At 35.6% G+C, this 15,838-nt stretch overlaps 1 protein-coding gene across 3 annotated transcripts; it reads left to right on the top strand.

Annotated features, from left to right (window-relative positions):
* The first annotated feature begins 556 nt into the window (after positions 1-556).
* LOC101896174 (endoplasmic reticulum resident protein 44) lies at positions 557-14,138 on the top strand. 3 transcript variants are annotated; one of them, XM_005183923.4, is made up of 8 exons: positions 557-753; positions 1,035-1,110; positions 7,089-7,180; positions 7,246-7,639; positions 7,807-7,854; positions 10,859-11,125; positions 11,194-11,392; positions 13,591-14,138. In XM_005183923.4, exons 1-8 carry the CDS (start codon positions 706-708, stop codon positions 13,730-13,732), a joined length of 1,266 nt encoding a protein of 421 aa, XP_005183980.1. In that variant the 5' UTR covers positions 557-705; the 3' UTR covers positions 13,733-14,138. The 3 variants fall into 3 exon arrangements, with proteins under 3 accessions (XP_005183980.1, XP_005183981.1, XP_005183982.1); XM_005183924.4 differs by having other exon boundaries at positions 7,807-7,827; XM_005183925.4 differs by lacking the exon at positions 7,807-7,854 and having other exon boundaries at positions 558-753.
* The last annotated feature ends 1,700 nt before the right edge of the window (positions 14,139-15,838 follow it).

The following is a 15,838-nucleotide window of genomic DNA, read 5'->3' on the forward strand; positions in this document are numbered from 1 at the left end:
GGACAATAATTTCCAAAACTAGGTATAACTAGAGTTAATTACGCAACGTTGTTTAAGTTGTTTAATATTTACCGCAAATAGACACCCAATGCATAAAAAAGGCCCATTAGCGGAGAAAAGATACCTTAAGAAAAAAACATTCCATGGGAATAGAATTCAGAGCGGATATCCATAATGGCTGAAGAATACTGGTAGATGCATCAAAGCTTGGGAACATTGATATGTAAAAAAATTTTAACTGTTATTTAAAATATATGTAGATTTTTATATGTTTTCTTATATGACGTCATTCGGGTGTTATTATTATTCGCATTTTCCAACCATTTTTTGCAAATTAAAATAATTTTTCATTCAACATTTCTTAATTCCAAAATTGGTTTGACAGTTCATTGTCCTAGAATCTGTGTCGATGTGTCTATCTATATACTTCTACCACATCTTGATATTTGACCACAATATAAAACCGGTCGAATATTATACATATTATAACGACCATTGGAACGTTTTTATTTTGCCTTCAAATTTTTCCTTCCGACTATCGACTGTTTTATTCGATTAGTCAAAAGTCGACACTGAGTATCCCTAGTGTTTAATGTGTGCAGGGCATAAAAAAGTTACCCACAATACTTTAGACGTTAATTTTCTAGAAGTTAAGTTAATTTTCTAAGTTTAACCACCCGCAAATTACAGAAAAAATACAAAGAAATGAGAGCGTGGAATCTGCGAAAATGTTATTACACGGCGGTATTTATGGTAAGTATTTGTTTATGAGGCGGGCGCAAGAAAATCCAACGTCAATGCAGTCGGATCGGTTGGCAGTGAAAATTGCTACCCTTTAGAGAAAAGAAACACCACGTATACGTGGAGAAATGTCATACACATTGATTTAACCAAACCAGCCGGTCCAGATGGCGTACGACACCATTACAAACTAATGTTTTTGTTTATGCCAAAATAAAACAAAATTATTTTTGCTTCCATTGTTAGTGGTGTCCACAAATTTTGTAAATGTTTTCCATTTTTTTTAATTGCAGATATTATATGTGTTCTATCATCCCGCAGATAGCGGGGCCGTATCTTTGACCAGTGAAAATATTGACATGACATTAGGTGAGTAGTTTATATTTTTGATATGACGTTGTTGTTTCATTTAGCAAATCTTCACATAGATGTGTTTGTGCAAACTTCCAGAAATCCTATTGCTATCTCGTTATCAGTTATTAATTTAAAAAAATATTTTGTTTACATTTTAATATTTGGCAATTGTTGCTTATACTATGTTTATATTGTTTATTAAGGTCTAGGGCTACATTTTGTGGTAGGTGGCTTTCCTTTTTTCTGTTTTGTTACAGTGATGCTTTATTAGCTCTAGCCAGCCCTCTTGACGTGTCAAATTGATAATTATTCACTACCTTTGGGGGAGTGGGTGTACGTGTGTGTGCAGCTATCTTATTATGCTAGCGGTGTATCATCTTCACATGCTGATACAACTGAATGCAACAAACATAACAAAAAGAAAAAAAAAAAAAACAAAAAAACGTAAACAAACAAGTAGTCACAATTTACCCTCAGATTCATTTGATTCTTTTATGGCTGCGACATGCACACATTCGATTTTTCATGTCTAGCCCAAACATTGACTATTTGGGCCGTTTATTGACCTTTTCATTTAACATTAACCTACAACATTTTTTCGGTGCCTAAATGAATTAGAGGCCTGTGCTGTTTGATATGTTTCTATTTACAATGAACGCCATACATCCGTCACAATACTTGTTGATTGTGATGGGCGATCATAAGATTATGTGCATTGAGAAAAAATAGCTATTAAGTAAACAAACTGTATATTTTTCACTTTAGATGAAAATAAGACACATGGATCTAGACAATTGTTGAGGCTTTTGTCAACCGCAACTATCAGAAAGCATAGTTGCGGTTGACAAAAGATAATTTTTTTTTTGGTTTTGTTAAATATTGATTGTTTTTTACTTTGAAATATATGAATCATCAATGATTCAATTTGAGTTGGACACTTATGTAAAGGGCAAAGTATAAGTGGCTAATCTTTTCAATATTAAATTAGCTACAAAATAGTTAGAATTTGAAATATAGCAATGTTTTTTCGGTGTACCAGGACTTGCATACAAGTCGAATAGTAAATAATGTTTTCAAAGCAGATATCTCTTCACCCTTGCAATGCAGATGTCGCATTTACTATCCGATTGAGATGAAACTTTTAAACAACTTTTGCTTGGCCCAAGGACGAACCCTTTTGAAATTGATAATCGGATCAGATTTGGATATAGCTCCCATATATATTTTCAACCGATTTATGGTTAATTGTGCAACAAATGGCCAATATCTGTCCAAAAGTCCTGAAATTTTCAGGTAATTTAATGCAATAATTTACCACTTGTTGTGCATGGTACTCAGTGGAGTATGAACTCCATTAGATTTGATAGATCATTCTCTATTTTTTAACACCTCTTTTATTCCATTGCTTGAGTAACTATATATTTGATACATTCAGATTTGACATAATGGAAATACAATTTGGTATTTTTTAGTGCCAACCTTGCTTTCCAGACACAATAGTCCAACGGATTGGTATCCGGAGATTTTGGTGGCCATTGTGGCTGGAAATGAAGCGAGAAACCTCATTTTGTAACCATTCTTGGGTGGCGCGTGCTGAATGCGATGGTGCTGATGAGGTGCTGTTGGAATGTCCAAGGTCTGCGGCCAAAATGTTTGCTTGCCCAAGGCTTTAATACACCCCCTCAGAATATTTTCGCGAAAAGATTCGGCATTTATTCTAAGGTCACAATAGTCCAACGGATTGGTATCCGGAAATTTTGGTGGCCATTGTGCGCTGGAAATGAAGCGAGGAACCTCATTTTGTCCATTCCTGTTGAAATGTCCAAGGTCTGCGGCCAAAATGTTTGCGTGTCCAAGACTTTAATACACCCTCCAGAATTTTTTCGCGATAATATTCGGCATTTATTCTGATGCCGGATATTATTTTAGTGCTAGAAATGAAGCGAGGAACCTCATTTTGTCCATTCCTGTTGAAATGTCCAAGATCTGCGGCCAAAATGTTTGCGTGCCCAAGACTTTAATACACCCTCCAGAATATTTTCCCGATAATATTCGGCATAAATGCTGATGCCACGGTCGATTAATACGAACATAGAGCGATCATCGACTATTATGGCGGGCCACAACATCACCATGGCCGGCGCTTGAGTTCTGGTGGCCAACCGAAGGTGCACATTTTCAGCTGACGAATGTTTTCTTTTATCGGAGAAAAAATTCGGCAGTTCACCACCTTCGGCCAAGCGAAGCAACTCTTTGGCTCTTTTGAGTCTATTTTCTTGCTGTTGCGATGTAAGATCTTGCACTTTTTGGAATTTCAATGGCTTTACCCCGCCCGAAATCATTTTTCAATATTTTAACACCTCTTTTATTCCATTGCTTGAGTAACTATATATTTGATACATTCAGATTTGACATAATGGAAATAGATCGAATATATCAAAATCTGTAGGACTGGTTGTTATAGTAATTAGCCGATTTAAAATATACATGTGTATATTTTTTACATATAAAACATATGTTTCTGAAACGTTAATTTCCTGCTACCTTTATTTGCTCGTGGCATATGTAAATAAATATAGTACAAATGATTGTATAGAAAAACCAATGTTGTTAAAAGTTAAAACAAAAACACCTGTATGGTAAAGTAGGTTGAAAGTTTGCTTAACCAAAAATGGAAATTACGTTAATTTTTCTTTTGTATTTTATTTTTTTCTTTTGTTTTAATTTTTTGTTATAGTCTACACCACAAGGTAGTCAGGGTATTATGTCTTTGAGCATTTGTTTGTAACAGGCAAAAGGAAACGAGATGGAAACATAATTCCTTTTTATGATCTGCATAGAATCACAATCTGAAACGATTTATGAAGCTCCCTTAGATATCTTCGTCCGATTTGCATTTTATTGTGCACCAAACGTGTAATCCCAGCCCAAATATGGAATTTTAGGCCTTAAATAAGTATGCCAAATTTTATCGAAATCGGTTTAGATATACATAGCTACAGCTCCCTATTTTTGTCATCCACAGCCGTAATATGCACTCTGTAACCACGATATTTGGGGAAATATATCAAATACAGCTCAGAAATACCTTTGCAAAATTTTATTTTTCAGATTTCGATATAGCTCCCATATATATCTTTGTCCGATTTGCCTTTTATGGTGCACCAAACGTGTTATATTTGCCCAAATGAATTGGAATTTGGAAGTTACAACCAAATTGAGCCTAGAAAAAAGTATGTGAAATTTGGTGAAAATCGGTCCAGCTATAGCTCCCATATATATTGTTCATCCGATTTGTTGAATTTGTCCTCCGCAGCCGTAATATGCACACCGTAGTAACGAAATTAAGGGAAATATATAAAATACAGCTCAGAAATATCTTTGCCAAATTTTATAGAGATCGGTTCAGATTTGGATATAGCTCCCATATATCTCTTTATCCGATTTCAAATTAATTGTGCACCAAATGGATAATATAAGCCCGAATTGAAAAGGCACAACTGCCTCGGCAAATTTAGTAGAAATTGATTCAGAAGAGGATATTTCTCTCATATATTAGTTCCTTTGAACTATAATAAAACTTGGTATGATTTAATCCTCACAAATTCCGCATGTCATTTGAAGCTCTACTAAAAATGTAAAGTGGTTTAGGTTATCATAAAGTCGGCCCCGCTCGACTTTAAGACTTTCTTTAATGTTTTTTTTCTTTTTTTTTTGTGAAAATTAAAAGGTGATAATTAATGGAAGTTGTTTTGTAAGAAGTCTCAATTTCCATGTGTGTCAACAACAAAGTCATTGATCTCTGTAATTTTGTACAAATCGACTCCCATACTCATAACTCCCATACAAATTTCATTTGTTTGTTTTGTAGTTGGTAAAATAACCAAAATATGTTGTAACAATACAGGGTGAAATAAAAAAATCTGCAGGAAAGTCAAACGCCATCATTTTTACATTTTTATTTTATTTTTTTTTTTTTTTAATTTTATTGAATGAAGCAAAAAATGTCGGAAATATCTTCAAATTTTAGAATAAGTTTATATTTGTTCAAATTCGCCACCTTTGGCCCGAATTATGGTCTTCAAACCGCCAATGAAACCGTCACACGCTGCCCGAATGTTGCTCTGCGGTATTATGGTCCATTCCCCGCGAAGTGCTTGCTTGAGGTCATCGACACTTTGGTATTTGGTTTAGTGCCAACCTTGCTTTCCAAAATACTCCAGACACAATAGTCCAATGGATTGGTATCTGGAGATTTTGGTGGCCATTGTGCGCTGAAAATGAAGCGAGGAACCTCATTTTGTAACCTTTCTGTGGTGGCGCGTGTTAAGAGCGAGTGGTGCTGAGTCCCGTTGGAATGTCCAAGGTCTGCGGCCAAAATGTTTGCGTGCCCAAGGCATTAATACACCTTCCATAATATTTTCGCGATAATATTCGGCATTTATTCTGATGCCACAATAGCCCAACGGATTGGTATCCGGAGATTTTGGTGGCCATTGTGCGCTGGAAATGAAACGAGGAACCTCATTTTGTCCATTCCGGTTGAAATGTCCAAGGTCTGCGGCCAAAATGTTTGCGTGTCCAAGACTTTAATACACCCTCCAGAATTTTTTCGCGATAATATTCGGCATATATTCTATTGCCACACGGTCAATTAATACGGGCGGAGAGCGACCATCGGCTGTTATGGCTGCCCACACCATCACTCACCATGACCGGCGCTTGAGTTCTGTTTCTGGTGAACATTTCAGTTGACCTCTTCGGCAAGTAAACACGATCATTTTGTTTGTTTACAAAATGCTGGAGAACGAATGTTTTCTCATCGGAACTCGTCGGAGAAACCCAAACTCACCAATTCACCACTTTCGGCTTAGCGAAACAACTTTTGGCCCTTTTGAGTCTATTTTCTTTCCGTTGAGGTATAAGTTCTTACACTTTTTGGAATTTCAATGGCTTTACCCCGATCTCGAGCTCATTTTTCAATATTTGCCGAATGAAATATTACGATATGTTCAGCTCACAAGTCATTTCTTGGCCACTGTGACGCGGATTTCGATCAAGTCGCTTCTTTACTTTTCGAACCATTTCTGCTGATGTTGCTGTTTCCTTCCATCCACTTCCTTGACGTCGTCGGGCTACTCTACCAGTATTACGGTAACGAGTGTGATGGTACGAAACACAAAAGATTTATTCACATTTAAATGCTGGAGTGCTCTAACGATAGCCACTTGTGGTTTTCCAGCCAAATATAAAGAAATCACACTATCACGCTTGAATTCCATCACGAACAACTTTTTTTCTGGAAAATTCTCACCAAAATGCTTTTGCACGCTTATAGGCAATACAATGAGCTGTCACTGGAATTATTTTAACATCTGTCGAACAGCAAGTGGCTTAGAAATGACAACAGTCTGAGGTTGATTGTAGTTTTTTCATTTACTTTTTTTCATCTCACCCCATAATTGGAAGTCTTTTCTCTTGGAAGTCTTTTCTCTTGCATAGGTAGGAATATGATTTGTTTGAATATAATTCCGTAAAATTTGTATGTCTTTTCTGAGTCGACCTATTGGAAGTCTTTTCTCTTGCATAGATAGGAATATGATTTGTTTCAATATAATTCCGTAAAACTTTGTATGAGCATTCGACATTTGCTACTTTGAATTGTTTTTTTTTTTTTTTTTTTAGTTTATTATGTAAAGTTTGCTTAGGTCTCTACTGTCTGTCTATTTTTGGTAGATATTTGACATAATAACTTTCACTTTGGTTCGGTCGTAACATATGTTTTTTTTGTGGGTTATGAACTTTAAACCATTAGCTGAAACAGGTTTCGTTTTCGATTTTTTTTTTTTTTTTTTTTGTGGTTTCAAAACTATCTTACGCAATGGAGACTATGGCCTAAGGGGGTTTGCTTAAGAATTTTAGCTAATGATTTTATGCAAATTTTATTCAAAATTAATTATTTATTCATACTTTTCACTCTCTTTTCCCTACAGCCTCCAATGAATTGGTATTTTTAAATTTTTATGCTGAATGGTGTAGATTTAGTAATTTATTAGCACCCATATTTAATGAGGCTGCAGATAAGGTAATTGAATATATTTTTAACTTTTTTTCATTAAATTATTATTGATATTCTTTTTTATTACCTAGGTCCGGGAAGCCTTCCCCGATGCCGGCAAAGTGGTACTAGGCAAAGTTGATTGTGACAAGGAGACAGCAATTGCCTCACGTTTTCACATAACCAAATATCCCACGTTGAAAATTGTACGCAATGGCCAGTTGTCAAAACGTGAATATCGTGGCCAACGTTCGGCCGATGCATTCCTGGAATTTGTGAAGAAACAATTGGAAGATCCCATCAAGGAATTCCATTCGCTGAAAGATTTAGAAACATTAGATTCTAAAAAACGTATTATCATTGGCTATTTCGATCGTCGTGATCAACCGGAATATGATACATTCCGCAAGGTTGCCTCAAATCTCAAAGATGAATGTCAGTTCCATGTTGGTTTTGGTGAGGCTGCCCAAGCAATGCATCCGCCGGGTAAGTTTTTGCCTATTTAAAATTCGTTAAAAAGAACAATTGTACTAATTTATAAAGATTGCATGCTGCTATCTAACACAAATTCCTTTGATTTTCCCCACGTTTATGTCTCTACTTACCTTTTGTAATTGAATACTACTTACCAAAACAAACAAACAAACAAAAAGGTGGTGAAAATAAACCCCTAGGTAATGCAATACATAATATAACTTTAGGTAATTATAGTTTTTTTCTTTTTTATTTTGTTTTAATTTCTTTATTTAACACCTTTAGATTGCCTATTCTTTTTGGTTGTTTAAATTTTGCGCTAAATTATTTAACATATTCTTAGAGCTCAAAGTGGATTGTGTGTAAGTTTTGGTAGCCAAGGCACAGAACAGACCAAAGGAAAATACTAGACAATAAACATCAGTATTTAGAGAATTTTCAAAATTTCAAAACATGGCCAATTCATCTGTTTCTTCGAAGAAAGTCCCGGCTGGCAACAGGTTGTATGAAAGTGAAATGCAGATTAAGGGTCCGTGGACATTACTTTCAAAATGGAAACTAAAAACTAAATGTAAGCGACATTGAGACCCGTCGCCATTTTATCTGGTAATTTAAAATCGCCTAAAAATACAATTCTCGGCTCAAACGAAAAATCCTCGTCACCATTTTATCTGGTAATTAAAAATTGCCTAAAATTACGATCAAGGGACCACCGTGTTATGCGATATTCATTCATGTGTTTAAAGGAGGACTTTTATGCTCTAACTGTATCAAAAACGTCAGGACTACTGGGGTTTCAACAATTTTTTGAATTTTACGAAAATTTTTTTGTTTCTTTTTGTTTCAAGAATTGTTGATACCACCCCGGTAGTCCTTTTACACACATGAATGAATATCGCATAACACGGTGGACCCTTGACCGTAATTTTAGGCGATTTCATGTTATCAGATAAAATGGCGACTGGGATTTTCATTTGAACCGGGTCTCAATGTCGCTTACATTTTAGTTTTTATACCCTACACCACATAGTGTTAAGGGTATTATGTCTTTGTGCATTTGTTTGTAACATGGAGAGGGAAGCGAGATAGACCCATAGTTACCTTTGATGGTCTTCATAGAATCACTTTCTGAGTCGTTGTATTCATGTCAGCCTGTCTGTCCGTCCCTGTATTCTCGTGAACAAAATGCCGGCCGCATTTATTATCCGATTGGCATGAAATTTTTCAAACAACATTTGTTTGTCCCAAGGACGAACTCTTTTGAAATTGATAATAATCGGATCAGATTTGGATATAGCTCCCACATATATCTTCAACCGATTTCGGGTTAATTGTGCACCATATGGCCAATATCAGTCCAAATGACCTGAATTTTGGTACATTCCACCGAATTCAGTCTAGAAGCAAGTACATCAAATTTGGAGAAAATCGGTTCAGATATAGCTCTTGCTCCCATATATATGTTTCATCCGATTTTGTGTTTAAGTCCCTCACATGCGTAATATGCACCCCACAACAATGATGTTTGGTATCAGATATCAGATACAACCCAGAAATACCTCTGCTAAGTTGCATCAAGATCGGTTCAGATTTGTATATAGCTCCCATATATATCTTCAACCGATTTCGGTTTAATTGTGCACCAGATGGCCAATATCAGTCAAAATGACCTGAATTTTGCAACATCCAACCGAATTCAGTCTAGAAGCAAGTACATCAAATTTTGTGAAAATCGGTTCAAATAAAGCTCTTGCTCCCATGTATATGTTTCATCCGATTTGGTGTTTAAGTCCCACACATGCGCAATATGCATTCCACAACAATGATGTTTAGTATCAGATACAGTCCAGAAATACCTCTGCTAAGTTGTAACAAGATCGGTTCAGATTTGGATATATCTCCCATATATATCTTCCACTGATTTCGGGTTAATTGTGCACCAAATTGCCAATATCAGTCAAAATGACCTGAATTTTGGCACATCCCACCGAATTCAGTCTAGAAGCAAGTACATCAAATTTGATGAAAATCGTTTCGGATATAGCTATAGCTCCCATATATATGTTTCATCCGATTTGGCCTTTAAGTCCCTCACATGCGTAATATGTACTCCACAAGAATGGTGTTTGGTATCAGATACAGTCCAGAAATACCTCTGCTAAGTTGTATTAAGATCGGTTCAGATTTGGATATATCTCCCATATATATCTTTAAACGATTTCGGGTTAATTGTGCACCAAATGGCCAATATCAGTCGAAATGACCTGAATTTTGGTAAATCCCACCGAATTCAGTCTAGAAGCAAGTACATCAAATTTGCTGAAAATCGGTTCAGGTATAGCTATAGCTCCCATATATATCCTTCATCCGATATTACATGCGTAATATGCACCCCACAAGAAAGATATTTGACAGCAGATATCAGATACAGTCCAAAAATACCTCCGCTAAGTAGTAACAAGGTCGGTTAAGATTTGGATATAACTCCCATATATATCTTCACCCGATTTCGGGTTAATTAGGCATCAAATGGCCAATATCAGTCCAAATGACCTAAATTTTGGCATATCCGACCGAATTCAGTCTAGAAGCAAGTACATCAAATTTGGTGAAAATCGTTTCGGATATAGCTATAGCTCCCATATATAGGTTTCTTCCGATTTGATGTTTAAGTCCCCCACATTCGTAATATGCACCCCACAAGAATGATATTTTATTCCTGGCATCAGATTCTGCTCGAAAATACCTTTGCCAAAATTTATCGGGATCGGTTAAGATTTGTATATATAGCTTCGATATACATCTTCACCCGAATTAACGGATATTACACCCCATATATGTATTGGCAGCCCAACTTAAATAGATTTTTTCATATTTAACCGAATTTTACCATTTGGTGTAACTCGGTCCGATATAGCTATTGCTACAATAAATATTTTTTAGTTGGTCTGATCTACTTTACACAAAATTCCCAAATACGGGAGTCCTCCCAAATACTCATAGTGATGTAGGGTATCATATTGTCGGACTTTCCTTACTGTAAAACATGTAACTATGCAACTGGTCTGGGCCTTTGATACCACTATTTCTTCCTCACATACATTCCAACTTTCTGAGCTAAAATCTTATAATTATGTATCTCTTTTGGTAACCAAAAACAATGGCTTAAAAATTAAATTAAATTTATAACCAAGACTAACAAATAAAACATTTTGTCTTTTTTTCATAAAGGTCATCCCATCATTGTATTCCGTCCCGATGTGGCGTTGACACATGAAAATGACGAAACCTACACTGGCAGTCTGAAAAATTTCGATGAACTGAAAATATGGATACAGGAAAAATGTGTACCATTGGTGCGGGAAATTACCTTTGAAAATGCCGAAGAATTAACCGAAGAAGGTTTACCTTTCTTGATTCTATTCCACCATCCCGATGATACAAATTCCATCAAGGATTACAAGGCTATCATTGAACAACAGCTGATGGATGAGAAACGTATGACATTTAAATGAATTAATTTGTCATGAATAGAAGAATATTTAATTGTGTCCATTTTTTTACAGAAAATGTCAACTTTTTAACGGCCGATGGCAAACGTTTTGCCCATCCGCTACATCATTTGGGTAAATCCGAAGAAGATTTACCAATTATTGCCATTGATTCCTTCAGGCACATGTATTTGTTCCCCAACTTTAAGGATATGTACCAACCGGGCAAATTGAAGCAATTCTTGCAGGATTTATACAATGGCAAATTGCATAGGTGAGTTGGAGCTAGGCTAGGAGATAAACCACTGCTTCGAAGCAAACCACTTAAAAGAGGAAAATCGGATAACAAGGGCATATCAAACTCTTTGAAAGAAGTTTTTGAAGATTTGTCTGAGTTACATTCGTAATTTTTTTAAGGATTGTCATACCTTTACTTGTGGATCTTATATGAGAGGTTATATAAGATATTTCCTGGCTTTTTAGGGTATATTCTATCAGAACTGTCTGAGCTAGAAACGTGAATTGTTTAACGGCCATTTTAAAGGATTATCTGAGCTACAATATCTGAATTTTTCAATGTCTCTTGCTTTTATATCCTCAACCATATGGCTAGAGAGGGTATATATCATTTGATACGGTCAAAACGTAAATCATCGAAATAACTGTTTTAGACCCTAGGTCTCTTTGGACCAAATCCGTTTCAGGACATTTGGAGGCTGGGGCGTACAATAACTCTCGAAGGGAGTCTCCAATTAGATCCAAACTTGGTACATCGTAATATTATTGTCAAACTTAGATCGAGTTCAAAGATGGGCAATATCGGGCCTCTCCTTCTGGTACCTCCCCCACAAAATGTCAACATATTCAATGAAAATAATTTACTGCACAAAAAGAGAGAGGATAATCCGATTTTGCTTAAACTTTGCAAATCCTAATATTTCCATCAGTGCTAGGTCAGGTGTGAAAATGGACAATATCGGACCACTCCATCAAGTACCTTCCCTACAAAGGGTCAACATTTTGAATAATTGTAACTCTTATAAAATGTGATGTCAGAGTCCGATTGTCTTCAAATTACACACATCTCAATATTTCTATGAAACCAAGGTCTGGTGTGAAGATGGAATATATCGGTCCACTCCTTTTGGTACCTCCCCCACAGAGGGGTCGAAATGTTGAATATTCATGAAGCTCATAAAACACGAAATAAACATCCGATTCCATTCAGACTTGGCACATCTCAATATTTCCATCAACACAAGATATGTTATAAAGATGATGGAGATCGGACAATTCCTACTAGGAACTCCCCCACAAAAGGTCAACATTGTAAATAACCAAAACGATCATAAACTCCGAAATAAGCATCCGGTTCTCTTTATATTTCACACATCTCATTATTTCTATTAACACAAGATCTGCTGCGAAAATGGTAGAGATCGGACCATTTCTTCTGGTACCTCCCACACAAAGGTTTAAAGTTTACAATAACCTATACGATTATAAAATCCGAATGGTTCTCTTCATATTTCCGGCATCTTCACATTTTCGATAACACAAGACCTGTTATGAAGATGGTAGAGATCGGACCATTCCTCCTCCTACCTCCTCCACAAAGGTTCAAAATTTTGAATAACCGAAACTATCATACAAATTGAAATAAGCATCCGGTTTTCTTAAAATTTCGCACATCCCACTATTTCTACTAACACAAGGTCTGCTGTAAAGATGGGATATATCCGCGCAGTCCTACTGGTATCTCCCCCGCATAGGATTCAATATTTTGAAAAACAAAACGCTCAAAGAAAGCGAAATAAGCATCCAACTCGCTTTAAACTACATATTCAATTTACAGCTACCATGGTCGACCAAGGCATAACCTCCTTACAATGGTAAGGACTCGGTAATTAAACCTAGTTTTCGTTGAGGCGCCAAAGTATCAACGAAGCTCTATTAAAATACAGTCGGTACCCGGACTGCAAACCTGTAACAATGATGCGAACGTGGTCAACTAACACCCACCCCATCGTTACGGGGTCCTCTTTATAGGGGCCGGTCCAGATATTTGTTTATCCTAGGGCCGCCGACGCATAGCCTAATTGGTCTAAGGATCATTTGAACTGGGTTATTTAAGCCGAATATCTCCCCCAGTCGCACCGACTGTCCGCGACTGCCTATTCAATTCGCAGCTATCCAGTGTATCTACTGGGCTTTCCACTATCTGCAACCTGGGGATGCGTCCGAAAGCAATCAGTTATGCCCCCAAGGCGGAATACTTTTGAGCTATAATCTGGGCAATATTTTTTGTAGGTTTTCCCCACATCTTCCATCTTGCTTTTTTTAGCTGAGCTATACTTTTGCTTTATTTTCAACAACCATCAGATATGTTCGCGCATTGTTTATCTTTCTAGTATATAAATACAGTAAATGTTGTATCATCATCTAATTTTCTTTCTTTTTTCATAATTTCAGGGAATTCCATTATGGTCCAGATCCAGTGACAAATGAAATCCAAGTCGATGTGAACTCAAATACATCACCGCCCGAGTCAACATTCAAGAAATTGGGACCATCTAAAAATCGCTACACTCTATTAACAAAAGATGAACTGTAAATTATATTCCTTTCAACTTTAAAATTGTTTTTCAACACACTACAAATTCCACTTTTTCGGATTGGTGGATGTGCTGAAACGTTTTTTTTTTCAATTCCATATATTCCTTTCCCCCTTGTCTAAAAGTTTGCTGAAAACAAAAGGAGAATACCTTTCAACGGATTTTTTTCCAATACAGAGAAACAAATTTGAAACATTTTATACTTACAAAAGGTCCTTGGAACTAAAAATTAATTTAAAATATGATATTGAATTGTTTGTCCTCCTCCCCTCTCCCCTCACACACCACAACTCTTCAAATGCTAATAACTATTTTGTTGATTCAAGCAATCATTGTGATTTTTATGTGCGCCTTCTTTGTGTTTTCTTTGTTTTCTAATAAATGAAACAACTTCTTTGCTGAATATTTGGACTCGTATTAACTGTAGGAAGAAAATCTAAATATGAAGTATATTTTCTTTATAAACTTAAGATTATATATAAATAGAGACCAATAATTTACCTAAATTTTTCCTCAGTTTGCCTAAAGTTTTCTTGTTTGAAATATTTCATTTTTTTCTGTTTTGTTTTTAATTTTTGGCATGTCTTTTATTTACTCTTTAAATCCACACACACAAATATTTACAGATTATTTATTTGTTTGGCTTGGCATTTAACCACATTTTTTGAAGTGTTTTCCATATAAATATATATTTTTCTTTTTGGTATACGTTTACGTTTTAGCAAGCATTTTATTATAAATTGAAAACATTAACACAACAACAACAACAACAAGAAAAAAAATGTAAAACACTTTATATAGTTTGTATTTAAATAATGAAAATGATGATGATGTATTATAAATTATGTATAATATATAATAATATTAAAAAAGAAAATTATAATAATAAAATTAAATATAGTAAACAAAGAAAAAACAAATTTAATTTTGGATATTTCAGATGAAGCTGAAAAACAAACATCTAAAATAATATCAGTCAGTATTGCCGACAGATTTATATCCCCAGTCTTGAGTTATGATTATTTAAACTGTTGACCCTTTATGGACGAGGTTCCGAAGCAGTTGGCCAATATTGACCAATTCGTATCTGACCTAAGACTGGTATAAATACTACAACATGCCAGATTTGGACTATATCGACTACTTCCTATACTTTACATGAGATATGTGCACATTTTTGGAAAATGTGGAAATATGCGTGAGGTAACAGATAAAGGGGACCGAAGTATTCTATTTTCATACTCCATCGAATACAGATTCAAATTAGAAGGAAATCGAACATTTATATCCAATTTTATCCGAAATCATAAATTACATATTCATATCAGATTTTTGGTTAAGAAAGATACAGCAAGTTGTGAAGAATTGCTGACTTGTTTCGCAAGTTGCGACAGATAAAGGCATTAAAAATTGTGACCTTATGTGGGTGAGGTACCAGAAGGGGTTGGCAGATATGTATATATCATCTTCACAACAGATCTTGCGTTAGCTAAAATATTTGGATGTGTGAAATTTGAGGAGAATTGAGCGTTTGGTTTTTAAAATCTTGAACCCTATGTGGGGAAGGTACCAGAAGAAATGGTGCGATCTCTACCCTATTTACAACGGATTTTGTGTTGATGGAAATATTGAGATGTATCAAGTGTGAATGGAATCGGATGTTAACTTTGTGTTTTATGAGCTTCATAAATATTCAAAATTTTGAACCTTTGTGGGGGAGGTACCAGAAGGTGTGGTCGGATTTCTACCATCTTCACACCGGACCTTGGGTTAATAAAAATATTTCGATGTGTGTAATTTGAAGAGAAGTGGATGCTTATTTCGTATTTTATGATTGTTTTGGTTATTCAAAATGTTAACCCTTTGTGGGGGAAGTACCAGAAGGAATGGTCGAATCTCTACCATCTTTATTACAGATCTTGTGTTGATGAAAATATTGAGACGTGCCAAGTCTGAATGGAATCGGAGGTTAATTTCGTGTTGTATGAGCTTCATGTATATTCAAAATATTGACCCTTTGTGGGGGGAGGTACCAGAAGAAGTGGATCGATATATTCTATCTTGACGCCAGACATTGGGTTAATAAAGATATTATGATGTGTGTA

This window comes from Musca domestica, unplaced genomic scaffold (genome assembly GCF_030504385.1).
Source record: "Musca domestica strain aabys unplaced genomic scaffold, Musca_domestica.polishedcontigs.V.1.1 20, whole genome shotgun sequence".
Taxonomy (NCBI): domain Eukaryota; kingdom Metazoa; phylum Arthropoda; class Insecta; order Diptera; family Muscidae; genus Musca; species Musca domestica.

Excerpts from the sequence above, each read along its gene's own strand:
- LOC101896174 (XM_005183923.4), top strand. The coding sequence starts at position 706 with ATGAGAGCGTGGAATCTGCGAAAATGTTATTACACGGCGGTATTTATG. Across the intron at positions 1,111-7,088 it reads AAATATTGACATGACATTAG|CCTCCAATGAATTGGTATTT; the intron begins GTGAGTAGTTTA and ends TTTTCCCTACAG. Across the intron at positions 7,640-7,806 it reads CCAAGCAATGCATCCGCCGG|GTGGTGAAAATAAACCCCTA; the intron begins GTAAGTTTTTGC and ends ACAAACAAAAAG.